The sequence below is a fragment of the Grammomys surdaster genome, unplaced genomic scaffold, assembly GCF_004785775.1.
Source record: "Grammomys surdaster isolate TR1022 unplaced genomic scaffold, NIH_TR_1.0 126153, whole genome shotgun sequence".
NCBI classification, from domain to species: Eukaryota; Metazoa; Chordata; class Mammalia; order Rodentia; family Muridae; genus Grammomys; species Grammomys surdaster.
This window is the reverse complement of record NW_021620961.1, coordinates 326822-354542: the sequence shown is the minus strand read 5'-3', so window position 1 is coordinate 354542 and position 27721 is coordinate 326822. Positions and strand designations below refer to the sequence as shown.

Genomic DNA, 27721 nt, shown 5'->3' with positions numbered 1-27721 from the left:
CTCTCTCTCTCTCTCTCTGTGTGTGTGTGTGTGTGTGTGTGTGTGTGTGTGTGTGAATTCAGGCAAGTATGTACATGCAGAGGTCAAAGGACAGCTCTCAAGGGTCATTTCTCTCCAGGATCTGGGCACTGTACTCAGTTTCCCCAGCCCATGCGCAAGCATCTCTAGACACTGAGCCATAGTATTGGTCCCTAGCTTAGTACAACCCTATATTCTCTTCACAAGATAACATCATTCTAAACTACAAACCACATCTATATTTAAAAGAGATACTTTGCAATAGATCTTACATTTACACTGAAGTATTTCAAAATGCTTTTTAGAAGTCAAAATTTAAGAATGTTTTAATTGCACAGCACCACTTGAAAATATATTAAAAAATCAGTCCATGAATGCTTGCCAGGTATTGGCAGCAGGGCTCCTAGTTCACATGGACTTAATTAGCTTCTTTTGCAAGGAACCAAGAGTCCAGGAGACTTTGATAAAGGAAAGGAACAGGAGTAGGGGGTGTACATACACAAACACCCCCATTCTCTTTCTACTCCACCTCTCTCTCATGAGTGTGCATGCACACACATGCACACACACACACACCCATGCATGTGTGCACACAGACACACCTATCTGCATATTTTTCAGAAGGCTGAGAATAATGAGAATGTCATAGGTAAGGCTACTCCTTACCTATGACAAATTTTAATCATTGCAAATGGTATTCAGCATAAATTAAGTGAAAAAATAGCATACTGTTTAAGCATGGTTTAATCTAAAAATCTCAAATTTATCATTGATTAGTGCTCTTGTGTTTGGCAGTGCTGGAGCTCGAACCCAGGACCTCACTCAAGGTGGGCAAATGCTCAACCACTGCCCACCATTTCTTCATAAGGAACTGGCACACATCTCTCCTGAAATGTCTAAATGAGCTATGTGTCAGCACTCCAGAGGTCACACAGAATCTGAGACTCTTACCAGAGAAGACACCTGACCTTGGGCATAATAACTCAGGACAGCCTTAGAGAAACCACTGCATAGATGGGGTTTTCTGGCAAGCATGTATGCTATATAAAATGAACAACCAGGAAGAAGGGCTGTAGAAGAAGACCAGTATTTATGATTTCTGAAGACCACAAAAAAAAAAAATCATGAGACTGTGATGGAAGACAATGAAGGAATGCACAAGGAACAGCAAGGCAAGGACATGGGAAGAAGTCTACAATCAACAGAATCTGTACTCAGAAGATCAGTGATGTCACAGATAACTGGGGCTGGAGACATGGACTCCCGATACTGCCTGATTTCAGAGGAGTCAAAGGCTAAGAGGTCCTCATGTGACCTCTAACCACCGAACTGGGAGGCAGCACTGTGAAGGACAGCAAACATGTTTGCTCAAGAAATGCATGAGATCAACACACTGATGGAAGGCCAAGGGTTCTCTGAAGAACAAAGAAAACCCAAGAAGCCTAGACAGTAATGATAACAGGGCAAAACTCTTTATCAAGTCAAAGGGGAGACAGAAGACTAAAGAACATCTTGAGGAAAATATATGCATGCAGGCCAGCAAGATAGCTCATGAGCTTAAAATGCTTGCCACACAAGCCCAGCAAGTTGATTCTGATCAAGAAACCTAGGTTAAAATGGAAGGGGAGAACTGACTCTTGTTCTCTGACCTCCATGCTTGTACCATGACACAAAACACAAAACACACACTATGAGTGCATGTGTGCATACACACAGTAATACTGTCTTCTTTTACAATTCAAAAAAACATTTATTTATTTGTTTGTTTGATGTGTGTGTGTGTACACGTGTGTGTGTGTATGCCTGAGTGAGTGTATGTGTACAAGTGAAGCACATGCATGCAGAAATGCCCAGAGGCCCAAAGAGGGTGTTCGATACCTTACAACTGAAGTTACCGACAGCTGTAAGCTGGCCTAAGGGTGCTGAGACCTGAGCCCAGCTCCTCTGGAAGAACAGCTCTTAACTACTTGAGCCATAATTTCTCCAGCCCCTAACAATAGATTTTAAAAATACAGACATGCATTGGTACCCATAGATTTTAGACTCAATTTAGAATTCTGACTAAAATCTTAGTATCAGAGCTGTGGGGGTTGATGAAAATGGAGAGCTCAAATTGTCCAACTGGTAAACTCTAGGGTCATGCTGACTGTAGTCATTCTAATATCAGCATAGGCTGACATAAGGTAAATGATGTCTGCTCTCACTTTAGGAAGTATTTGGCAGGGGAGGATCCATTCCATGTCTTCTGCCTTTCAAGAGATGTCCTTCTGCCCCCACCCCCATTCATTTAAATCTTCAGTTCATTCTTTCCATACGTCCTGACAAGCAGAGAACTAAGGGGCTGTGACATGCTCTAAGCTCTGGGGAGTTTTCAGTGAACGAACAAAAGTCCTAATCTCCAAAGAGCTTATATTTCACACAGAAACCAATTATCTCCAAACGCAAAAGCATTGCAAGAAAGCATTGTTAATCTCCTGCACCATGAAGTATTTATTCCTAATATAGTCCCACAATTATTCTTTTTCCTAAGCAGATTCTCTAATTCACTGATGTAATACTTTCCTGACACGATACCCTCGCAGTTGAGTGCCATTAAAATTGGAAGATGAGACAGTTTCTCTAATGATGTAGCCACTGGTAAGACTCCTGTGATTGAGCCCTTAGCCATGCTTCCATAAGCAACCCCAAGGAAAGGGATCTGTCAGAGTCCAAGGAAACAAGTAAGTGCTGGTGACTTTGGTAAGGACTTCCTTTTGTGATTTCTCCACTTTAGATCTCCCCACAGCGGGAGATGATAGCATGCTTAGGCATACTGCCTTCTCTTCACAGTTACCAGCATAGCCTCATAGGATACCTTCATCAAGACAGGCAGTGAAGATCACCTCTTCACTGTCACCCCAAAGAGACAAGTACTAAAGAGGTGGTGGAATGCTTGAGAGATGGAGCCTGGAGGGGAGAGGAGAGAAGGTTATGTTATAGTTGGCCTTGCCCTCAAAGAGAGGGGTGAGATCCCCTAGCCTCCTCCTCTTCCATTGTTTTTTTTTTGTTTTTGTTTTTGTTTTTTTCTGGCAATGAGGTGAGTGGTTTTGCTCAACCATGAAATCCCATCACCACATTACCTCACCATAGGCACAAAACAATGGAGCCAACCAACTGCACTGAGCTAAAAAACTAAGAGCTTTGTCCTTGTAGATCGACATAAAGCCTACCAACAACACAGATGACATAGTTGTTCACACTGATGTTTGTGTGTTTTAATAAAATAACTTTTCTTTTTATAATGTTTTGTGTTTCTTTTGCTAAAACTTGTAAGAGCCCACACTTTAAAATTTGCTTCATTTCGTATGTTTTCTTTAGCACTATAACTTTCCCAAACTCTGTGAGAGAATTCTAAAGCCACACTAGGGCCAGGCTAGGACTCTACAGCAGGTAATCCATCAGTGTCATCACTTCCTCAAGTGCTCCACTTCTGGGATGTTCCCCACTCTTCTGCAATCTGCACTTGCTGCTCTCCAAACTGCTGCCCAGCTGTTGCATTGAGACTTTCTTTTTCTGTTAGGAATCAAAGCCAAAGCTGAAGACTCATTCAGAGGAAAAGAGAATTAGAAAGAGGGACAGAGAGAAGGGGTCCCCTGGGACAGATCACCAGGGATATGAAATTCATCAAGGGGTATGCAATAAACAGAATATTTAATGAGCTACTTCGTATCTACCATGATAAGGAAGGAATGAATTTATCCCCATTGTGGAGAAAAATAATAAGAGCCTTCTGCACATACCTATGCTGAAGCCAAACAACCAACCTACCTTCCTTCCTTCCTTCCTTCCTTCCTTCCTTCCTTCCTTCCTTCCTTCCTTCCTTCTTTCCTTCCTTACTTCCTGTTTGTTTGTTTGAGACAGGGCCTCACATTGCAACCTTGGCTATCCTGGAATTCATTACATAGACCAGGTTGGCCTAGATCTCACAGAGCTCTACCTGCCTTTGCCTCTGCCTCCTAAGTATTGATGTTAAAGGCCTACGCCACCATGCTTGGCCATAGCTGATACTGATATTAAAATGTCTTTTAACTTGGGTTTAAGACTCGCTGTTATGTCATGTCAATTCTTATATTCTTAATGCTAATTTTAAAAACCCAACACCTCCTGGCCTGGACAGCAGTATTTAATCAGTCAAGTATAATATTTTCATTAATTCAATTTCAGTATTCTTGATAAAATTTTTACCTTCAAAACAAGAAAAGTGTGTTTTAATGAGTACTTTGTAGATTTATTATCAGAGAAAATAGTACCTAATTTCAAATTTATCATATTAAGACTGAAAAAATATTAAGTCTATAAAGTCTCTGGAGTCATTTAGGTTTCTGGATATTTAAAGGATATTTAAAGTCTAAAACAAATGTCCTTTCATCCTCACTCCTACTTTCAAACTTTGGTAACATTTTTTACTCTTAAATATTTTACCACTGGCTGATATGTTTAAAAAAATAATAACAAAAATTCTGTTGTGCATAAGTTGACACAACATCTGTTGTACAGTTATCTATCAGGTAACCAAATACACACTGCTTAATGTAAAAAAGACAGAGATGGCTGTAGATGATTCAGAAGCAGCCATCTAGGAATCAAGGCAGACTTAAAATGTTATTAAAAGTATAAAGTTCAAAATGCAGAGAACAGAAACTTAATTTCTCATTCTGCACACAGCCATTACAACCTGCACATTTGGGGTATCTTCCTTAGCAACAGAGGCATACTGTGGGTGTTGCCTTGTAATTCCTCAACTTCTAATTCCTCTTTTGTATTACACTACTAACCACACTTTGGCCCTGTAAAAGCAACAGTGATTTATCTTAGACAACATACTGTAGCACTGCAAGTCAGACATGAGTGCAGCCGTGTGCCAATTTCAATAGTGGATCCATTATACCATGAAGAGAGAAGTCATTCAAATGGAAAAGGTCTGAAAAAGTAAAAACAAAAACCACCACCTCCCTGAGGGAAGATGAATAATGTGCTTCGAATTCCACATGTGGTACATGATAAGATGTTTACTTGATCAAGTCAGATCCTATACTCTGGTTCTGGAAGTATCAAAAATAAAAAGGGAAAGGAGAGAGCCAGCTTTCCTTCCCAAGGGAGGGAAGCCATCCATTCGATGGGAGAACAGTGCCAAAGGTAACATGATACACTTGCCCATCTCAATGAGAGATACTGCAGAGCAAGGAGTCCAAGGCAAACATGGAGTATAGAGAGAACTCAGCTAAGGCCATGCTGGTCCTTCATCTGAGATGGGGTCAGGAGGCTGCATGCCAGGAATGACAGGCGTTTTTCTCAAGATTTGTTTTGAATGTTTTGAATTTCAATATGGCAATGTCTAAGACAATCTTACTCTTGTTTTTAGGTCATGTCTTTGCAGGAATTAACTTCAGTAAAACTCTCTTTTGTCTAAAATATATATTTAAATAAAGCAGGAGGTCTTGGAGAGTTTGTAGATTAGTGCTAAACAATAATTCTTTGTTTCAGAAGCAAATTATAGAGAAGAATGTCACTGACTACCTCTGTAATTATCAGAAAACTTTGGCACTCCGATTTATTTGATTTATTCTGTACCAAAGGTCAGAGTAGCCACCTTTATCAACATGATATCTATTGTGGAATTTTAATATTTATTGTCTGAAATTCACAATCTTTCTTGCATAATTTGAATTTATAAACCAAGTGGATAGTTGTTCTAATACTTTTTTTTTTTTTTTAATGTGGCAGGCATTGAGACAAAGTTTCTCTGTGTAGCCTTGGTTGTCCTGGAACTCACTCTGTAGACCTGGCTGGCCTTGAACTCAAGAGACCCACGTTTCTGCCTCCTGATATTAAAGGCATATGCCACCACTGATTGGCCTAATTTTCTTTTTTAATTATAAAGAATACAGATAATATGATATTAAGAAATTGTGAGCTCTGGTCCTGATCTGAACACACTATGGCTGTGTTACTTATATAAAGAGATCCAACTTCTCTGGCAACTGACATTTCTACTTCTGAAGGAAGACCAGCAGAGTCAACCTCATGGGATAGTAAAACATATTTTGAATACCTAGAAAATTTGCCACTGTCTACGAAATAGGCAATGGTCATATTGCTTAATGGTGGAGCAAGAGACAGGTATGCTCTGCCCTTCAACTGACAGTCTATTTCAGGTCCAATGGGAAAAGACCAGGGACTTATAAGATGAGAAACACAATAAAAGATTCAAACACGCCAAATGCCTTCTGGGAGTATCTAATGATCATGTAGTCTATTAGCAGTCAGGAAGAGTTAGAGTCAGTGTGCTGATTTATATCAAATGCTGCACCAGACCTGGGAAATTTCTTAAACATGTCACAAGTGGCCTGCCTCCTTGAATTATGTACTTCAACATCAAAGGAGCTCAGAATCTATTCAGAAGATAAAAGAGAAATCTGGTCCTTGCCGAAGACAGAGGCAGCAGGGAATTCTGTCCTCCTCATTTTCTCACAGGATCTCTTGGACAATTTTGAGGCACCTCTCCACTTTCTCTTACCCCTGTCTGACCTGTATGTACATCTCTACAACCCTCAACCACTGAAATCGTTCTCCAACACTTGAGGGAGAAGCTTAGGGCAGGTCACTACCTGGTGTTTGCTACAAAAACTAGGTCTAAAAGGCAAATTAGGGAGACTGTCCCTGAATGATATAAGGAAGTTTATGATAATGAAAACTAAGATTTTGATAGTTCCTGTGTGCCCACAGTGTAAACTCTGGCTGCTGGCTAAAGCTCTATATCATGAGGTCTGAATTCAGTATCTTCTCATTGTTCATTTTATATTCTCTTATTAAATATTGATTTCTCAGCCACACAGTGAAGAGCTAAAGGCCTTATAAGAGATTAAAGGAATCAAGCAGTGTAAGGAAATGCACAAACCATCAAATGGTTAAGCATATGGTTCAACACTGTCTTCATTGTTTACTTATTGAATATGAAACACAGGTGAGATCTTCATTCTAATGCCCCATGTTTTCTGTTGATTTCTCAAATTAAATGCACAAACAAGCAGAAGTCCGCACGTTCTTTAAAGAATATATAAAACCAGGAGTGGGAGGTCCACTTGAGTGCAAGGGCCCCTGAAGGGTAGAAGAGGATGCCAGATCTCCTGGAGCTAGAACTCCAAGCAATTGTGTGTCACCTGACCTGGGTACCAGGAACTGAATTCAGGTTCTTCAGAAGAGCAGGAAGTGCTCTTAACTGCAGAACCATTCCATCAGCTTCCAGAATGCTCGTATGGAATCTATTGCCAGACAAATTCTATATAAGCTCCTAGAGTCTCCAGTAGTTATCTTTATTTGCAAAGTTTGGTTTGGAGCCCTTATAACTAATGTGTTAGAACCCAAACTCACCTCCTTGTACCTGGAAGGGGAACGAGGCTCTCTAAAAAAGATTTCTTTTAGACTTTATACAAAGCCGTCAATATCTGTCTACAGCTTCCATATAAAGATCTCCATTCTCACAACCTTCTTACTAATCAATAACAATGGGAAACATTCAGTTGGAATTTATCAAATCAAACGGCTACCTATGCCAAGCTTGTTCACCTGAAATGCCAGCAAGGAGGCATGACAAGATTGAAAATGGACATAAGATGGCTTTCCCAAAAGACAAAAAGAACTCAATTTTTAAAGATAAAAATGAAAGTAAAATTTTCAGGCCTTTGTGAACACATGGCTTCTTCCAGTTTGATCTGAGTAAATAGAAAAAAAAATTAAATAATCCAGCAAACATACTTCCTGACCATTCTCAACTCTGGGAACAAGGGGTGCAGCAAGCAACCATACTTCCTGACAATTCACAACTGTAGGAACAAGGGGTGTAGCAATCGATTTTTACTTCCTGACCATTCTCAACTGCAGAAACAAGGTGCCCTGGGAAAGGGCTTTTTGAGGAATTAGTGAGAGAGTGTGGAAACCTCACATTATATTCGTTCTGTGAAATCCTATGATGAAACATACAAGGTCTGCCATTTGTAACACTGGACAATGTAAATGAGAATCCCTTGCAAGACTCTGGGGCTTCACCAGCAGATACTTTTTACTCGGTAAGCTCAGGACTAGATAGGGAACAGGAAAGCAATTCGGAGGCAGAAAGCTAAGAAATGCTTGTCTTGTATTAAAAGAACATGGGGCAGTACCTGCAACATTCAAAATCCACAGTAAAACGCAGTCGCATGATATTCACAAGTGAAGGAGGAAGGTCTTTCATGCATTGTGAACACTAAAATTTTATTTCCCTATAATCTACGTACACATTCTTATATACTTTAACTCACCTTCCCCAGGCTTAGGATACACATTAGTAGTAGAATGCTCGCCTAACCCTTATGAAGTTCTATGTTCATTTTACCACAATAAATAATAAACAAAGAAATCACCTCTCCTTATTTATAATATCCAATGCAATTTAAATGATATATAAGGACAGATACAGGATTGTTTGGAGTTTGTTCTTCCATTTCTTTTCCTACCCATGTTTGGATGAACCTGCAGATATGGAATCCACAGATAGGGAGCTAACAATATGGTATCAGCAACATGCTGAAGGAGTAGTGCATGCATGAATATGACCTAATTAAAGTATCCTCCCATCAGCACCAGCTATGGGGCTGGCTGGCTGGCTCACCTAAGCAACGGTAAGGAATCACAATGTGGGTGTGCGTCTTGCACTGCTTGCGGCCCCGCTTGCACCAGTTCTGGATGGTCACTGGCTGGTTGGCTTCCACCACATTTGTGATCTGCAGTTCAGGGTAGACCTGGGGAGCACAGGAAAGAGGAAATCATTACTCTTGGCAAAGCCTGACATACAGAGGAACATGCTGAACCTTCACTGTTATTCAAATGTCCCATTATTCACTGAGAGCCATGCTGCTTTGCTTCTGGCCAAGCACGATCATTGGTACAAAGGAAAATGCCTGAGTGGACATACCTAATATTCCACAAGATGCCTTGCATTGAGCTACCCATTCAGACACTGTCCAGGGGAGTTAAACTAGAAACATGGGAAAGCAGAGACTCTTGAAAGCATGAGGTCATTTTCTTTGCAAAATAAAGGACTACAGAAGACCACAGTGTGTAGTATTCTAAAGGAACCCTGGGATTGATATACTTAAAGATGTCATCTCTATTTATATTTAACCCACTGCTATCTGACAAGTACTTTATGCACAGAGCAAGGAACATAGCCGATTTCCACACAAAAATCAGACTCTGTCCTCAAAATAGTTTACACAAAAGTACGTTATTAAGAGTGTCTTCAAGAGAGCCATTTAAAGAACGGCACTCAGGAATTCTCCTCCTTCAGTAACAAACTACTTATCTCTGTCTGTGATGGCTGCTCTTCGTGAATCATGCTGTTTGCTGAGCACTTGGAATGAAATGTCAAACTCAATCAACCAAAATGTATTTGCAAAATATCAAACCACTTCTATGTAATAATAATGGGTAGAGATTTGAAAGAAGAATAGTAATACAAAATATGTCTCTAAAGTGAGCCATTTTGCCAGAGAAATGGCATATAAAAGGCTTTAAGGAAGCAGATTAGCTCTAACTGGAGGCAATGAATCCAGGAAGTGATGAATCCAGGAGGTGGAAGTGAGAATGTGAAGGGAATTGGACACAGTCAAAAGGTTGTAACACAACGGAATTCGAATTCTGGAATGGGTGAGAGAGTTTGATGTAGACATATTAGAGAAAGTAAGGCAGGAAGGAACAATGCTTGGGAAAGTTTTGGAATTAAAATTAGGAATCTGAGAAAGTCCCAATTATTAGTAGCTGCAAGGAATATAAATATGGCCGTCAGAGGGAGTGGAGTGAGTTTTTTTTTTTTTTTAATAAAGGAAGTCAAAGTCAGAGACGGATTTACATCATGGTTTTGAGAAACATGAGTACCGGAGGTATCACTGACTCCTCCAGAGAACTTACAGCTTACAAATGGGTTGTAATGGATGACAGGAAGCCAGAAACAGAAGACTTTAAAGATTTAACGTGTGTACCACAGGATAGTGGGGTTCAGGGACAGCTCCATCCATAGACAACAAAGGTGGTCTAGACTGAAAGCACGAGAGTTCATAGACAGGTTTAAAGGTTTGGGGGGAGTGGCTTGGAGGTGGAGATGCAGAAGAACAGACTCATCCCCAGCTTCTGCCCACACTGCTGAGAGAACCCATGAACCTGAGCAAGAGGACTATGCCCACCCGGGAGTTGTGGATATGTAGTACTTTGTTTATGATTGTCAGAGTGACTCTGTGTTCATTTAAGATGTTGACGTCTTGCTCATTGCAATTATGGGGGGAGGTCATCTTCTTGAAATACTATAAAATGATATTACTTATGTCTTAATTACCTCCCCTTAGTTTGTGTGCAAAAGAAGGAAGGAAGGGAGGAAGGAAGGGAGAGAGGGAGGGAGGGAGGGAGGGAGGGAGGGAGGGAGGGAGGGAGGGAGGAAAGAAGGAAAGAAGGAAAGAAGGAAAGAAGGAAAGAAGGAAAGCAGGAAAGAAAATGAATGATGAAAATGGATAGTTTAATAACTACATTCTGGACATGAAAATATTTAGTATCTTCTCCCCTCCCACAAAATGGTCTCTCTAGCTAGGAAAATACAGAGGGAACTTAAATGCCTACCATTAAATGACAGAAATCAGTCTATACAGGTTCCATATTGTTATGACTTCCATCACATGACAGTCTATAAAGACAGTTCTCGCTAGGAGCAGCAAAACAGTGTTTGGGCAAAGCACTCGCAGCACTCACATAAAGACTCACATAAAGTTGAATCCCCGGTACCTGTGAGTATTGGGGGCACATTTGTAATTACAGAGCTGCGGAGATGGAGACAGCCAGATCCCTAGGCCTTGCCTGAAAGATCCTGTCTCATAATATAAGATCATAGGCCTGGAGAGATGACTTGGGCTTAAAGCAGTTATTGTTCTTACAGAACAAATGCTTGTGATCACCAGTGCCCTAGTGGTGGCTAGCAACCACTCTGAACTCCAGTTTCATGGGATCCAGTAGCTTCTTAGGACATCTGTGGGCAGCACACACACACACACACACACACACACACACACACACAGTACATATATAAGACACCACACATGGTGCATATACAAACAGACAAAACCTTCTCACACATAAAAAAAAATGAATCTTTTTAAAAAGTAAAAAGGAGATGGCTCTTGCAGAATAAACAGACATTCAAAGTTGGCCTACATACTTGCAAATAACCCTGTACATATAATCCTATACATACACACACACCAACCTGGTACATGTCAGTTCCACTCAGATGTGCGTACAGAGAGTTGGGGGGGAGCGAGTAAGGAAGGGAAAGAGAGCGCGCAGATGAGCTCTTCAGGTTTTAGGACAGGTAAACAGAGCACAAAGTCCTAATAATTGGACAATGAAATCAATTACTACTGTTTCCATGTCCAGACCCAAAGAAGCTACAACACCAAGAGCAAGCCCAAGATCAACTATAGACTGTGAGAGACAAAACATGCCTGTGCAGGTTCATGACTTGTCACGGCTGGGCCTACTCTGTTAGGTTGCCTTGATGACGGAAGAAATCTACAACATCTTTCTGTCATCCTTTATGCTTTTTGGTAAATGTATGACTTCTCTTTTTAAAAAAAGGAACTATATACTCAAATAATAAAAAATAAGTTATCAATCAGAGTATTCATGTGGCTAAACAAATGCGAAAGTACTTAAGTCAGGGACAGTGAGATGGCTCAGCTGAAGAAGGCACCTCCTGGCCTCAGTTCTCTCTTCGGCATCCACCTAGTGGCACCTGTGCACCCAGACACATTCACACGCCATGCACAAACAACAGAACATAAACATGTAATAAGAAGTTTCATCTGTAAGTGAGAACCCTGTTCTTCAAACACGGTCAGTAGTTTAACTGCGAAGGGCACAGCTATCTTTGCTCCATTTGATTTTGTGCTTAAGTATCTCGAACACTTCAGTACACGCATTTAAGGCACGGGCAACGCTCCCCTTGAAATGCCACTAAAAATTTAAGAGCCCCATAGCTTTATTCTCTATAATGAAAGGCGGGTAGCTTTGTGTACAGAAATATAATTCTCCCACCTTTTCTTGTTTATTAGACCACAAACGAATAGCACTTATGAGTCATAAACTCAATGGCATGAGAGTTCGCCCTGGGGGATATGACTTTATGTGCAGTAAAGTGTGAGTTACTGCATCTTTCTAAAGGGAATCCAGCTGGCACTTTAGAAATGCTGCCCCACTGAGAAGCTTCTTAGACTTCAGTTTTCTGTAAATCCCTGTAATAGACAGTCACACCACACTTCCTTCCTTTCCATTACAACCAACCAATTGCGTTTACAAATAGACCAGTAGGAGAAAGGGCATCCTTGCTTCCATTGCTCACACAGTATCATCAGATTCCTAGGATAATATCTGGTGCAGCGGACCAGTAAATCACTCAGTGCCCAGTGTCTGTGCAGAAAAGATGGCAGACTGACAAACTCAACCTGTTAACATGTGGCTCTCCCTTGAGATTACCAGAGCTTTGAATGGCGATCAGCCAAGACAATTAATTTCCAATTCCATCCACAAAATCTAGGACACGCATGTGACTCCCTGGGCTTCTCCACCTCCCTCCATCTCTCTGACAGCAGTGTTCATATGCAGGAAGATGAGAGATTATAAAACCTGAACTGCATAAAGCCTGTGTAGTTTGTCTGATTTTCCTGATCCATAACATGGATGCAGTAACTTCAATCTGACTCAGTCATCTTTAGTCAGAGATGAAGAATTATTAATTAGGAACCACCAAAGAGAATAATATTGTGCCATTCTAAACAGCAGAAGTTTATTTAAAGGGGGACAAGATGATTTTTTTTAAAAATCAAAATAGTAAATTTCCTTTTGAAGTACTGAATGACCAGCTAGGTAATGTGATGACTTTACACAGGAACAAATCCCAACAAAGCAATGACACACACACACACACACACAAAATGAAACACCTATACTTTTAAAAATTACAAAAAAATATAAATGCTTGTTTAAGTATAGAAGTCTATAGAGACAATGATGCAGTTTTTTGTTGATAGATGAGATTATATAATGCACCATTTTAGTCAAGAATAAAAACTAAATCATCTGGGTGTGGTGTCACACATCTTATATCTCAGCACTTGAGGAGTAGAGGCAGGAGGATCTCTATGAGCTTGAGGCTACCCTGGTTTATATAGCCGGTTTCAGAACAACTAGGAACAAGTCATAGAAAGACTTGTCTCAAAAAGCAAAACAAAACAAAACAAAATTAAATGAATTACAATATGTAAAAGATCTTGTAACAATATTTAACTATTCATCATATTTAATCACAAGAAACAAGACAACATTTAATATTTTCTTGTGGCACAGTAAATTTTAACAAAGGAAGTAAAGATTCCATGGGTTTTGTGTGTGTATGTGTATGTTGTATGTTGTATGTATGTATGTATGTATGTACGTATGTATGTATTATGTGTACAGGTGTAGTCCTGTATGTGAATGCTGGCTTATGCCAGCCATGGCACATGCGGTTTCTCTAATTTCCTTGATTCATAATATGGATGCAGTAACCTCAGTTTGACTCAGTCAGAGGTACAGAGAGAGAAGCTGAAGAATTATTAATTTGGAATTGCCAAAGAGAATAATATTTTGCCATTCTAAACACCAGGAAGTTGTTAGAGGTCAAAGAATAACTTTGGGTGTCAGTCTTCAATTTCTACATGCATTACACATTACATGTAATTTGCATGTACTTTACATGCAAAATATGGGACAATTGTCACTATGATGTGCAAGAATGCTAGTATAACAGACATGAAATATCTTTATTCATGTTCATTTCTTTTCTACAATATTTTGTGTGTGAGGTTGCTTTCTTGATTAAATGAGTGGACTTGATGGGTACAGGTAAAGATGTTTCAGCAGTTATGAGCATTTTACAGAGACCCAGGCTTAGTTCCCATTATCAACATGGTAGCTAGAAACCACCTATAACTCGAGTTCTGGGGGATTCAATGCCCTCCTGTGACCTAAAGTCACTGCACATGGTGTACATACCTACATGCAAACAAAAATCCATACACAAAATCAAATATTTTTTTCAAATACAAGTTGTTGAAAGGCAACATTTGTAGGTGCTTAAAGAAATACCTGTGTCAGCTACTTGAAAAATGGACTCTGCCCAATTCCTACCGATGTTCTTAAGCTACAGAGCAGTTACTGTAGAAACACATTCACTGTGTTCAAAGTACACTCTCAGCTACAATCCTTTCCATGGCCCTGAACATGCCCTCCTGCCCTGCCTAGTCTGACACAACGTGAATGCTATACAGTAATCATCACTGTGTGCCTGGTGGACCCGGTAGGTGCACACCCATTAGTGCACCATCCCTGCTGTACACACACTGTCTTGAAAGGCAGGAAGCATGATTCTGCATGGCCCAGCCACCCTCTGATGTTTCATTCACTGCCACTGACTTTAAGGCTTTCCAGAGGCTGTACACCTTTCTCCTTGTGGTAGAGGGCATCTGGCAACCACATTTTGCCTCCACAGCTCCATCTCTATAGCCACTTGGTGCCAGATCAAAGCAAAATCTCTCAGGGGTTCTGAATATATTCAGGCTCTCAGTGGGTGAGAATACTTGGTTGGGTGTTCAGATAAACCAGAGTAAAGGTGAGTAAAGCAGTCATCTAGATGACAATACTTTTTCTCAAAAAGCATAAAACCTATAGTATTTGGCTTAGTGGATAGATGTATGATGCCCAGCAAGAGCCAGGGCAATCCAGGGAAGGAAAACAGGAAGAGGTACAGAGAGAGAAGCTGACAGGGTGAGAATCAGAAGAGCACCAAGCCTCTGAAACTCAAAGCAAGTGCATTCAGATTCTAAGAAACACCCCTTTACAATACACCTCTTTCAGATATATTAAAAACTTGCATTATGTCCCATAGAGTTGAGTAGAAACTAAGGAAACGGGCCACTTCATCTGCTGGTTCCACTAATGTCCCTCCGTGAATCCGTTTGTTTCCATAACCAGGCCACTTCATGCCATAGCTGTTATCACTGACAATACCTGGCAACTGACCATGTACTACCTCCTAGACACCTGCTGAAGCATATGCTCCTTGAAGGCCGGAGCCATGGGGTGCAGTTTGAGTACCCTCCCCACCGTCCCAGCATGGTAAATGTTTGACAAATATTTAATGTTACTTCTGGTTAAGTCCTGATACAATTCAATATGGAAATGTTTTACATGTATTAGGGTCTTTGCTGGGCATCATATACCTATCTGCTAAGTCCAATTACTATAAGATAGGTACTTGGTTTTACGCTTTTTGAGAAAAACAACCCTCTCAATATTGTTCTACTAAGCAGAAGTAGTAGATTACACTTCTAACAGTACCTTGGGTTGAAATAAACTAACACAGTAATACATGGCTGAAGATGGACTGTTGGAAGAATTAAAGCAAGAGTCTAAGGGGGAATAAAGGCCCATTTACCTGGTCATAGAGTCACACCATATCTTTTAAAGGGTTAAGTATCAGTCTATAAAATTATTTTTAAAAAGAGAATTGAAAAAATTCAAATTATCAAAAGCCAGAAAAATGGTCATGTAGAAATCATCTTGGGTTCCATATTAAAAGGTGGTATCGGTAGCTGCACGGTGGTAGCACACAGCTTTAATCCCAGCACTCAGGAGACAGAGGCAGGTGGATATCTGAGTTCAAGGCTAGCCTGGTCTACAGAGTGAGTTCCAGGACAGCCAGAGCTACACAGAGAAACCCTGTCTCAAACAAACAAACAAACAAACAAAAAAACCAAAATATAAAACAAAGCAAATAGATGATGTCAGTAGCCAGTGTTTTTATTCTCAGAAGTAATATCTTAAAGGATGTTTCTGAATTTTTTTTAATATTAGGAATTATTGAGTCTGTATACCAGAAGCCTATGTGTAAGCTGTGATGCTTCCTTCAGAACATTTTGTTTACAGGCAGGCAAATGGTATGAGCAACTGCATCCACTGTGACTCGCAGAACTGATGTGGTCCTGAGGTTGAGCTGTATAGAGTACACTCAAGAAGAAAATAGAACCATAAGATAATAAAGGTTTCTACAATGCCATGACTGCGAACATTTCCTGGGCAGCATGCGCAGGGTTCTCGAGAGGAGAACCTCCACTTCACCGAGGAGGAGACCAGGGTAGAGACGACTAACGCAGGCGCCTTTTCTAAGCACAGGGAGACCACATTAACAGCATGGTCTCAGCTGCTTAAACTTTGGTGTATGTAAGCCGAGACGGGGTGTGTGGAAGAGAATAATTTCTAGATTTAAATGACACACTTTGACGTTTCTAAAACCTGATGAAAAATTGCATCTTAAATTGTTTTCCGTCTCGATTCTGCTAATGAGAGGGGGATATAAAAAACAGAACATCTAATTTAGTTGAGAAAGAGAAATGGAAGCTGAAAATCGGCCTCTGCTCATGACTTAATGAGGTGCTGAGAGGCACAGGCAGCTGATGAAACACTTCTGCAAAGCTGGGGAGGGGAGCAGAGTGGGCCTGTTTTCACAAGGATGCCTTACATGAGGCAGAAGGCAAAACGCTGCAAGCAAGAGTGTGTTTCCCAACCATTTGGTCCATTTCTGCAGCTGACACTGCATATTAATATGTTGTTCTATCCACACATTCACACTCAGTGAGGGAAGACGCCAAGGAGCCTGGTTTGGCTGACATGTCCTTGCTTTCCAAAGCGCTCAGAGTAAAAGCAAATAGGGGATGCCAAATGTGTAAGGCACACACAGATGTGAAAGGCAAAGACAGATGTGTACACACGTTGCCTCGCTCATACATCAGATTTCTCTCTGTCAGTTCTTATTGCTAACTTGACACAACTGAGAGTCACTGGAGAAGAGGGCTTGCTGGGGGGATTGCCCAGGACTGACTGATTGGTCTATGATCATGGCTGTGGGGAACCGTTTTGAATGTTGATGGATGTGAGTGATGCAACCCCAGGTAGGAAGGAGGTCCTGAGTTGTATAAGAAAGTTGACTGAGCACCAGCCAGGGGAAGCATCTTCTTTATTTTTAATTGATACAGGAGGACCCTGGAACTGCGGGCAGTACCATTCTGAGGCAGATAGGCCTGGGCTGGATAAGAAAGACAGCTGAACATGAGCCTGGAGCAAGCCAGCCAGTAACCTGTACTCTCTATGACCCAGATCTGCTTCAGTTCTTACCTCTAGATTCTTGCCTTACATTCCTCCTGTCTTAGTTTCCCTCAGTGATGAACTGTAACCTGCAAACTGAAATACACCCTCTACTCACCAAGTTTCTTTTGGTCATTGTTTATCACAGCGGCAGAGAGCAAACTAAGGCAACCCTGAGTGATAGTTGGATTGACAGGGTCAATCTGTTTTTGCCTTTTAACAAGTTTGTTTCATACTAATGAACAAATAGAGAAATAACTCTTCCTGTGAATCCCATATTGGGTTATAGAATAAATTTTAGAATAGAAAGTTGGGGAAAGAAAAGAGCTGTGTTCAATTCACATAGCCAGCCTTTCCTCTTTTTTTCCTGCACTGGATTCCTTTGTTTCGAGGGCATGTTAATCCCAAAGCAAGCGCTCATGTAGAGGAACAAGGTTTAAGAAATCACAGGCATTGTTATCGATGGAAAGAACTTACTTAAGAATGGGCCAATAGTGTAACAGTAGAGGAAATAAACAAAGCCAAGTGCGTCCATCTGACTGTCTAACCCTTGTGACTTTTCCCACCCTCAGTAGCCTCCACAGGCTGGCTCGAACCAGACGGGGACAGAGGAGGCTCAAGGCTGTATACGACTTCTCAACAACTGGCTTTTATAACATCTGCCTGTCCCAGTTATGAAGTAAGGACCACTCTGAGACAGGACAGGCATTGTTCGTGGATTGCCCTGAATCACAGTACTTCATGTACTGTATCATGGGATCACTGATAGAGTTCAGAGGACAGATGATCTTTCACATCCATTTCCCCACCTCTACTTATAAAATAAATTCTCTCCCCAGTCAGCCCTCCCTTTGAAACACACTACTTTACTGAAATGTCCCACCAAAGAGTACTCATACTAACACAACCCTTGGCTTCCACCTCTCAAGGTCTGGATCCCAAGTCTCCACATCACCATCAAGACCCTCCATGCTACATTCCACTGTCTCCATTTTCTAGATTTTATTCTCCATCTGATGGAACAGAGCATCTTTGCACCCCTTGTGAACCAGGAGAGGCATCACCTGACACAAAGCCCTATCCATGGTGGTCTTTAGCTACACTGACCAGGTTTACCTGGCTTAAATGTTAAGAAATAAAGTCATGAGCTATAGAACTTAACACATCCTGTGCAGGATGTGTTCAGCCTTTGGTGTGAATGAAACACATGTTTTTAAAAAAAATCTCATTTCACCTGAAAGCTGTGCAATGAAACCTAACAAGTCTCATTTTCTGTCCCCATGCTTTAATGTTTTTCAAGAGGATATCACCCCCTGAGCCTTGATCTCTTTTATTTTTTAATATTTTTATATCTTTGAGTGTGTCCATACATTGTCCATGGCACTCTGATACATAAAGAGCTCTCACATAAGTTTATACAGTACAATGAAAATATCCCTGTCCATATTGTCCCCTACCCTACCCTATACCACCCCAGACACTCTGTCCCCATCTCACTCCCCAGACATTTCATGCTACTGTCATGTCATATAGACAGACATGATTTTATGTATCTGTACAATGCATAGGAGCCACATATAGAAAATACATAATATTTGTTTCTCTGAGACTTTCTCTATTTTGACATTTCTTTAGCCATAACATTTTTTATGGTGTTCCAGCAGCTCATTAGGGCAAATGGTTGTTGTTATGTAGTTAAATTTGTGACGATACATTCAAGTTTTTTTTTCTCCATAATGTCAGCACTCTAATTCTAGCATAGACCATAGAAAAGATTATTTTCCCCCATCTAAGAGTCACAGCCAATATTAACTACATCGAGAGTGATCATTTATCAATGTGTCCGAACTGAGCATTTAAAGCTATACTCTGTATTTCCCTCTCTACGGATACAGGTCTATCATAGCACTTGCAATTTTGCTGAGTAAATAAAATGAAGGTGAATCTGTACAATCTCATGACTCTTGTCTAACAACTTTAAAACTGTTACAGTAGAAAGAAATGGTCCCTCAGACAGAAACCAGAGGTGCTCCTATAAGGTAGGCTCCCTCAGAACAGACAAGGATGCCTCTGCCCATCCTACTTCAGCCTCATGCCAACAAAGCCATCCACAAGCATTACCAAATGGTGACCAACGTGCTTCATTTGCCAGACAAAATGCTTTGTGAATCATGACTCTAGAAATGTCACTCTGCATTTCTAGTGCCTGTACTTACAGGAGACATAATGGGGTCCTGGCTGACGTGGCACAGTAAAATACCACACTCTGGGCAACTCAAACAATGGAAATGTATTTTATCACAGTTCGGGAGGTTGACAAGACCAAGGTACCATAGTGCTGGTGAGGACTTCTTTTCTATTTTCTCACCACATCCTCATATGACCTCTTTGTATGAGGAAGTAAAGACAGCTTACTCTCTGCTCTTTCTGTAAGGGCATCAATACCACCCAGATGGTTCTGCCCTCATGATGTCATAAACACTAGTCATCTCTGAAAGACCATGTCTCCAAAACCTATCCAAAGAGAGCTGGCTTAACCTATAAATTTGGGGGAACATAGAACCGTTTAGTTGGTTAACAGTACATAATATGTACTTGATTAGGAACTGAAGGAAAACTCTACATGGAGCTAATAAAAAGCATAAAAATAAAAAGAGGGGGTGTGCACTTCAACAATGACTGGGTAGAAGAAAAACTCCTATGACTGGGAACAGAAGGAAATATAAAGGCACCAAGCATTTGGAAGACCTGGTAAACATGTGGCTAAAACAAACATGCAAATTAGACCATACAGCCAAAACTATTTTCTCAATCAAACTTCATAAGGCCTTATGTGTACCTAGTAGTAGAGGTGAAATATTCAACTATTACTGTTTCTCCTAAGTCTTTTCCTTGACCAAGGATAGCACCAAAGGAACCAAAGGGACAGAAATGCCACTGTTACAGACTTTCAAAGCAAGTCAATAGCAGGGAAGATAAGCCAAGGAGAGTGAGAGAGATCAGAGGACATGAACTAGCTAATTCCCCACCAAAGAATCAATATTAAGACACCACTCTGGGTTAAGCACCAGCAACCAGTCAAAGGCATCGTTTACAGACATACTTAGCAGGAAAGTTCAATTGGTTAGCAAAAGGTCAAAATGAGGTTACAGTCATGAGTTCAGCTCCTCCTGTACACACTAAGCTCAGACCGCTAATAACTGCCTCCTCTGACTCAGCAGACTGCTTCTTAAACATCTGTGTTTTAGTCTTGAGAGTTAGAGTCCATGCACAAAATAAATTCACCATTATGAGGAGACAAAAAGCTATTAACTGTTTAGTCCTGTTACTGGTAATGAGTGGAGATAGTTTCTACGTGTTTGTGCGCGCAGGTGTGCTTATGCACACAGTATAACACAAATGTTTGTGTATAGTGGCCAAAGGACAACATTGTGTGTCAAGTATCACGTGCCATCCATCTTTTTACTGTTTTTCCCCTTGAGAAGGGTTTCCCATTTGCCTAGAAGGCTCCAAGTAAGATAGGTTGACCAGTTGCCTGTCTCTGGCTCCCCAACATTAGGGTTATAATTGTGCTCTACACCTAACTAGCTTTTTCTACAATGAGTTCTGAGGGTAGAACTCTGGTCTCATGCTTGCAAGGCAAGCACTATACCTGTCAAGCCATCTCCCCAGGCCTTTGCATAATTCTTTAAAGGAATCCGTGAGATAAGAGATGGCAAAAAGAAGACCACATTTATGGTACTAAGCAAAATCATTGCAAATGACTAATTAAGGCAAAAGTCATCAAAATAATAATAATAGTAATAGCCTATTGAGTAATACAGAAATTAGAATGTGGCTGAAAGCATTGACTCTAAACAAGTCCTGTTGAAAAGAACCTCTGGCATTGAAATTACTACAACAGAACAGACCTTAATACTCTCTAAGTTAAAAAACAGAAAAATATTATAATTCAGCAAAAATTGTCGAGTATTATTTTCCTTCTCATTCCAAACAATGAGTCAATCAATGTCATTTAATATATAAACACGAAGTTAAAAGAAGAATAAAAGCAAAGAAATGTGCTTTAGCAAACACACACACACACAAATCAAATCTATAAATCAGAGCTATTTATTAAAAATACCAGAAGTAGCTACAAGGTGGGGAGTAGCATGGAGACCCTAAAACACTGATAAAATATCTCACAGGCAATGTCAAATTCCACTGAAAGGCCCCAAATGGTCATTTCCACCCACTCGGCCATTTTCTCAGTGCTAGTTAAAGTCAAGACCCAAAGTGGATCCCAGCCAGCAGTCTCAGCCAAAACAACTACCCCGTTCTGCGGCCACTGTACACAGGGCCACAGTCATTCTGTTTGGCCTTGTGCATTCCTCTCCCTCTTCTGTTAGCAGCCATTCTTCTATGCCTTGTGGGCTGCCAGACCACATGGCCACATGGGTAAGTACCCCAATATGTGCCAAATCCTTGTGTGGTCAACATGAAGCCACTCAGAATTCCCTCTCCCTGGAATTACAATGCACAATGGCAAACAAAGTTGGGATGCCACTCCCAGAAGCACTGACTGCCAGCTTCCGACCTCCCTGAGCCCCAAGGGGCACCCATCTTAGCATTAAGAGAGGAGAAAACTCAGGGACAAAGAATGGCATTAACAGGAGAAATAGGACTCAGTAATAGTCCTCTGTTCCAACACTCAAAGACCTATTCCTGCTTCCTACCTTTGTAAGCTTCCATCACCACAGGATTTTTCTCTAAGTAGAAGAAACCCTTCTACACACACACACACACACACACACACACACACACACACACACACACACACACACAAGCTTTTCCAATGGTTTTGTCTCTGGGAAACAGAGCCTACCTAGTTAACGCTTGGAAAAAGATCATTCTTTGCCATTTCCAAACCTCGCCAGACTGAGCGGAGTCTCCTTCCACCTTCCCATCTTCTGGCTCACCATACTTCATCTTGGACACAGAATCTTATGGTGTGGCCTAGTATGGCCTCTGACTTGTAATCCTCTTACTTTAGCATAGCTATATCTAATTCAATACTAATCTTCCTCCTATGCAGACACCTGAGTCTTATGATGGACAACTACTCTTCCCATGACTTTGCTTCAATCTCCTTTGGCTTAAGTTACCCTCATTAAAAAGCAGAAAACCAACCAACCAACCAACCAAACAAACAAACAAACAACCAAACAATAAATACTAAAGCAAAGATGGTTTTCTTTCCCTCCGTTTGTCTCAAGCTCTTTGTCTAGGTATTTTCTCAGAGTACAATTTACCTTCACTGCTTGATCATGTCAAACTTATAGCAACTAGACCTGTCTCTACTATCAGTAATGTCGTTATATTTGTCAAAATTAATTTTCTTGAAGAAAGAAAAAAGGAAAGAAGAAATAAAGGAAGGAAGAAAAGACAACCATTCTGCCTAATAAAAGGTGATATCTAGCCAGTAAAAGGCAGATAGATGTGGCTGTCCAGTACCCAAAGGTAGTAGGAGAAAGATGATTTGATTTGAGGAATGCATATCTCTGACTGGTTTAGAGATGAATGGTGATTTTACAGGCCTGTGGGCAGACACTGTGAACAATGTTAATGTTTCCTATCCTATGAAAACAAAGCCAGAGATTCCTATTCACAGCCATGCAACTGAAATGTGCAAAGACCTGCTTTTGGCAACGGGTGTGGTCAGTTTTCATGGAGGCGTACACTGACCTTGTTAAAAATTAGACTTCAGTTGCTCTCACTTTTGACCATACTTGTGGTCTCATCATTTTCTCTGTTTAGCAATTAACTAAGCTTGTCTCCCAGCACATGACACATGCCAGTTCTTGTCCTGTCTCTGGCCACTCCATAGTGTGTCTTTGTTCCCCTTAAATGGTGCAGTTCCCCAAGGTCTATTCCCAGGCTCCTTTCCAGAAGCATCACTAAGTGGGTAAATGGAACAGCAGCACTTAGCCCTGAGGCTGATGCTTTGTTAAGAATAAAAAGGGATTTCAAGTGATGACATCATCACCTCTGTCTTGTCACCTTGGGCCTTGAGCTGTACTCTTCTTGTGTTAAGAAGTGGGTCTACTGTGGAGGACATCTTAGCATCCACAGGCAGGTGTTTCAAAGAGGAAGGCACTGGGTCGTCTTACATAATCTCCATGCATTAAAAGATTCTAGTAAGATTATTTTCTTTCTTTTAAAGATACTAATTTATATTTACTTATTTTATATCATGGGTTATTTGCCCACATGTTTGTATGTATACCACGGGTGTGCCTGTTGCCCATGCAATCCATAAGAAGGTATCCAAATTCCAAGAACTAGAGTTATCCATGGTTCTGAGCCATCCTGTGGGTGCTGGGAATCAAACCTGCATGTTTTGAGAGAGCAACAAGTGCTCTAAACTGTTGTGCCATCTCTCTATCTCCTTCATTTGTGCTTTAGAGACATCATCTCACTATATATCCAAGGATCTGATTTACAAGTGTGAGGATTACAGGAGAGAGCTGCCACACCCAGTTTGAACAATATGATCTGGAGGCTTCAAAGAATTCAAAGTCCAAACCACCAACAAAATTCTGAGATGCAGTCTGTGGGGACTCCTCAACTCATTTCCCTCTTATTCTTCAGATGACAGGATCATGAATTGATTATAGCCCTGTCACTGTGACACTGGAAAAGCTGAGAGCACTGCTGAGCAGAAGTATATACAAGTTGCCAGTGTACATTAAAGGTTGTTTTCTAGCCTCATGAAAAAAAAAAAAGAAACCACAAAGAGAAGAAATCAGTTTTAATCCCATATAGTTTGAATGTAACACCCTTATGACATGCTTAATAGATATACACAATATAGTCATCTCAAAATGAAACCTGTTTTATGTCTTTATTGATATTACATTTCTGAAACATGGCATTTATCTGAACAGTACAGATCTAACTGGCCACATTTCAAGTGCTCAAGCTGTACAAAAACAATAGGGACTGGAGACTCCATCACATGGGCTTGGGATTAGGTTTCTGGAATGTTCTACAGTGATATACACAATAGGGCTGACTGAAATCCCAACTTAGTCTCTCCTCTTCTTCAAAAATTAAGTCAATAAGTGGCTTCAGTGACTTTTCCTTGTTATACAATGTAGACCCACTTCATTAAAATGGTTCACAAACCCTTGATATGTTAGCCCTTTCTTATCCAATGGTGGTGAGCAAAAGCAGGTGAAAGCTACATTAGCTGCAAAAAGAAGAAATCCACTGAAAGGCTTTCCCCTGCTCCTCCCCCGTGGCTACCCACAAGCAGGCAGTCTGGAGTGGAAAGAACCACTCTGTGGCCCATCCCTGCACAAACCACAGATTAAAACAGAAAAGGAAGCTACACAGGCATGACTGGGCTAAGTGCAGCAGGAAGTGAGAGCTGTCTCCAGAGTCAAGGAAAATAATTTTTGTAGGACCAATATTCATAGGCTTAAAAACATGTGGTTATTTGTGGAAAACACAAGTTTTACATGATGATTCACAGGCATCAGTAACCTCTCACTGTAAAAAGACAGAAGTCAACATCTTGGACAAAGCATGTGTCCGGCCTTTCTACTGGCCTCTGCTGAAGTCTACTGGAATAGTCAGTCACTGTTAGCACTTTGGGATCATGGGAAACTTAGGGTACAGACAGGTAGATGAAGAGCTAGCTTCCTTCTAATGTCATTTAGCGATAAGACAAGTACTTGACAATTGTTGATTACTTTCAGAAAATCTAGTGAGAAAGGAAAATTAAATGGAAACTGAGCGTCTCTGGTCCAAACATATGAACTGTTCCAAAACCAGACACATTTTGAGAACTGCTCTGAATTTATATGTGGAAAATTCCTATCTGATCTCATGTGACAGGCTGCAGCCCCAAAGGAGCCCAAACTAAAATAACCACATAAAATGACCTTCAGGTTGTGTATGTGAGGTATACGGGAAATAGATAAGAATTTCATGTTCACTTGGGTCCCATCCATAAAGCAGCTCAAAATGACCTTTCAAATACTTCAAATTCTATAAAATCCAAAATACTCTGAGCCTAAGCATTTCAGAAAAGGAAACGTCAATCCCCCCTCCAAGTCCTCATATGAAAATTCATAACTGTACTTTGGTAACTCCAGTCCCAAGAGATGTGACAACCTCTTCTGGAGCCTCCTTTGGCATGAGCCTCACATGTAGTACACAGACATGTACATGGGCAAAATATCCATGTACATGAAATAAAATTATACCAGCATGGATGTTTATTTCAAAGATACAATATTATAGGAGAGAAAAGCTAGAAAAATATCAAGTTATAAGTGTACTAAAATATATCAAAGTGGTTGAGTAAAAGAAAAATTAAATCTAGCATTTTTAACTTCCTTTATTACACAGCCACAGCAGAATATATTAAACTATGAAAACTTAAATTTTACCCAGTTTATTGATGATCATAACACAGCACAATATGTAACTGTGTGAACTGGAGGGTAAAGAAAAGACTGTATTAAGGGTACAGTGGATCATTAAGAACCAAGATTTTTATTATGAAAGAAAATATAAGACATAAGAATTAATACTTTTAATGAATGCTGGTGAGCCACCATTCGGGACTTACCTCTTGGCAGTACTGTAGGATCCCCTCCTTGGTGCCAATGCAGGTTTTGGTCCCTGATGGGTCTGACTCCCACTTTCCATTCTGCACATTCATGTGCATGTTGAGTTTACCACAGAACATGGCGATCTGGGGTTCTGCCAGCAGTCCGGCATTGCCATCAGTGGGCACCTAAAGGAATAAGTCCTAGTTAGTAACAGAATCCCCAGTTCCATGAAGAACAGAAAACATGGTGATACCTAGCGATCTTCTGTCACACAGCAATCCTGCATCAGCATTGTTGGGTTTAGTAATATATGTGCTACAGACTTGGAAAATAACCTATGGAAGACAGCGTGTTCTTTAACAGAGTATTTAACGGGAGGCATTAAGAATATTGAAGGACAATTGCTCATTCAAAAAGCCTTTATTTTTCCCATAGAAGATTTTGCAATATCTGCTGAAAGGTTCTAACAATAAAGAGGGGTTTCTAACATAAATATAATCCCTGTGGAAGAATACACATTCTCATAACCTGCAGCTGTTCACACACAACACAATGCCAGTCCCTGCTTGATAAGTAGGCCTAAACTGGGGTGACAGTATGTGCCACTTCCCAACACTGACACCAAGATGTTATCAGAGTGCCTCACTGCTGTGGCTACATCGAAGGGAGTTTTTGTTTGTTTTTATGTCTTATTGTCTCTCTGTGTAGCCTTAGCTGTCATAGAATCCACTGTATAGCCCTGGCTGGCCTGGAATTCACTGTGTAGCTCAGTTTGATTTCAAACCCAGAGATCACCTGTCTGTGCCTCCTGAGTCCTGAGATTACAGGCATGTGACCACTATGCCAGTTCGTATCTTGAGTTTTTGTTAGAAAATTTCACTGGAGAATTAACCATTTTGAAATTAAACAAGACATACAAACAAACAAAAACTCCCTTCCATGATGCAACATGCTGCTCCCTTCAACACTTCCACAGGATCCCCTGCCATCTCCCACCAATGCCAGGAAACTGGAAGTCTCATTGTCCACCAGATGCAAAGTTGTGCCCCAAACAGAATGTTTTGTGAACTTGATCTCAACAGCTCACCCGAGGGTTTGAAGGAACTTCAAAGCCTGGATCTTATAGATCTAAATATACATCTTGCTGATTTTACTGAAATAAGCAGGTGGATAATAACAGGGTAGGAAGTTAAAGAAAGTCAAATCATAATCAGCCACCTGCAGGGGAATCCTTGGAGTGGAGATTAATGGGAGGCTTGTTTGTGGTCACTGCAGACCTTATTGTGTCCCCACTGAACTGTATTCTGTCCAAAGATTTCCACTGTTAGCACACATTGGCATTTTATCCCAAGCCAAAGTGAAGTCACAGAACTTCTACGGAAGTTGGTGAATATGTCATCAAAAGAATATGATCCGCAACTTCAGAATCCTTTCCCCTCTTATTTCCTCAAGGCCTCTTCACTACCACAGGTCAGGAGAGCTTCCCACCTCTCAGTGAATGCAAATGCAGGAGGCTGCATTCACATCTGCAAAGAGAATTTAAAGAACAAGTTCTCTCCTGGGATAGTCAAGACCCAAGAAAGACCCCATGATCCTGCCTGCTTCCTGGAAATCATGACCTTGGGCAGTCCCTTCCCACAATGCACTAGTTTGTCTATGCAACAAACCAACCATGGCAGAAATGGGGATGTGCAAGTTCAAAAGTAAGGTCATGACATTAAGGCTAATTCATTGTTGGGCAATAGTAAGTGATAGGTTATCTCAGCTGACAAAATGAACCAATTCATGCCAAATTAAAGTAT

At 40.7% G+C, this 27721-nt stretch overlaps 1 protein-coding gene across 6 annotated transcripts in view; it reads right to left on the bottom strand.

Moving 5' to 3' along the window:
* Positions 1–27721, bottom strand: part of App (amyloid beta precursor protein) — a 223339-nt gene that overhangs the window by 140522 nt on the left and 55096 nt on the right. For all 6 annotated transcript variants that reach the window (XM_028757201.1, XM_028757202.1, XM_028757203.1 and 3 more), the window contains exons 2-3: positions 25937–26104; positions 8705–8834 (exon numbers count right to left, since the gene is read on the bottom strand). In XM_028757201.1, coding sequence (XP_028613034.1) covers positions 8705–8834; positions 25937–26104 — 298 coding nt within the window. The remainder of the gene's footprint in view (positions 1–8704; positions 8835–25936; positions 26105–27721) is intronic.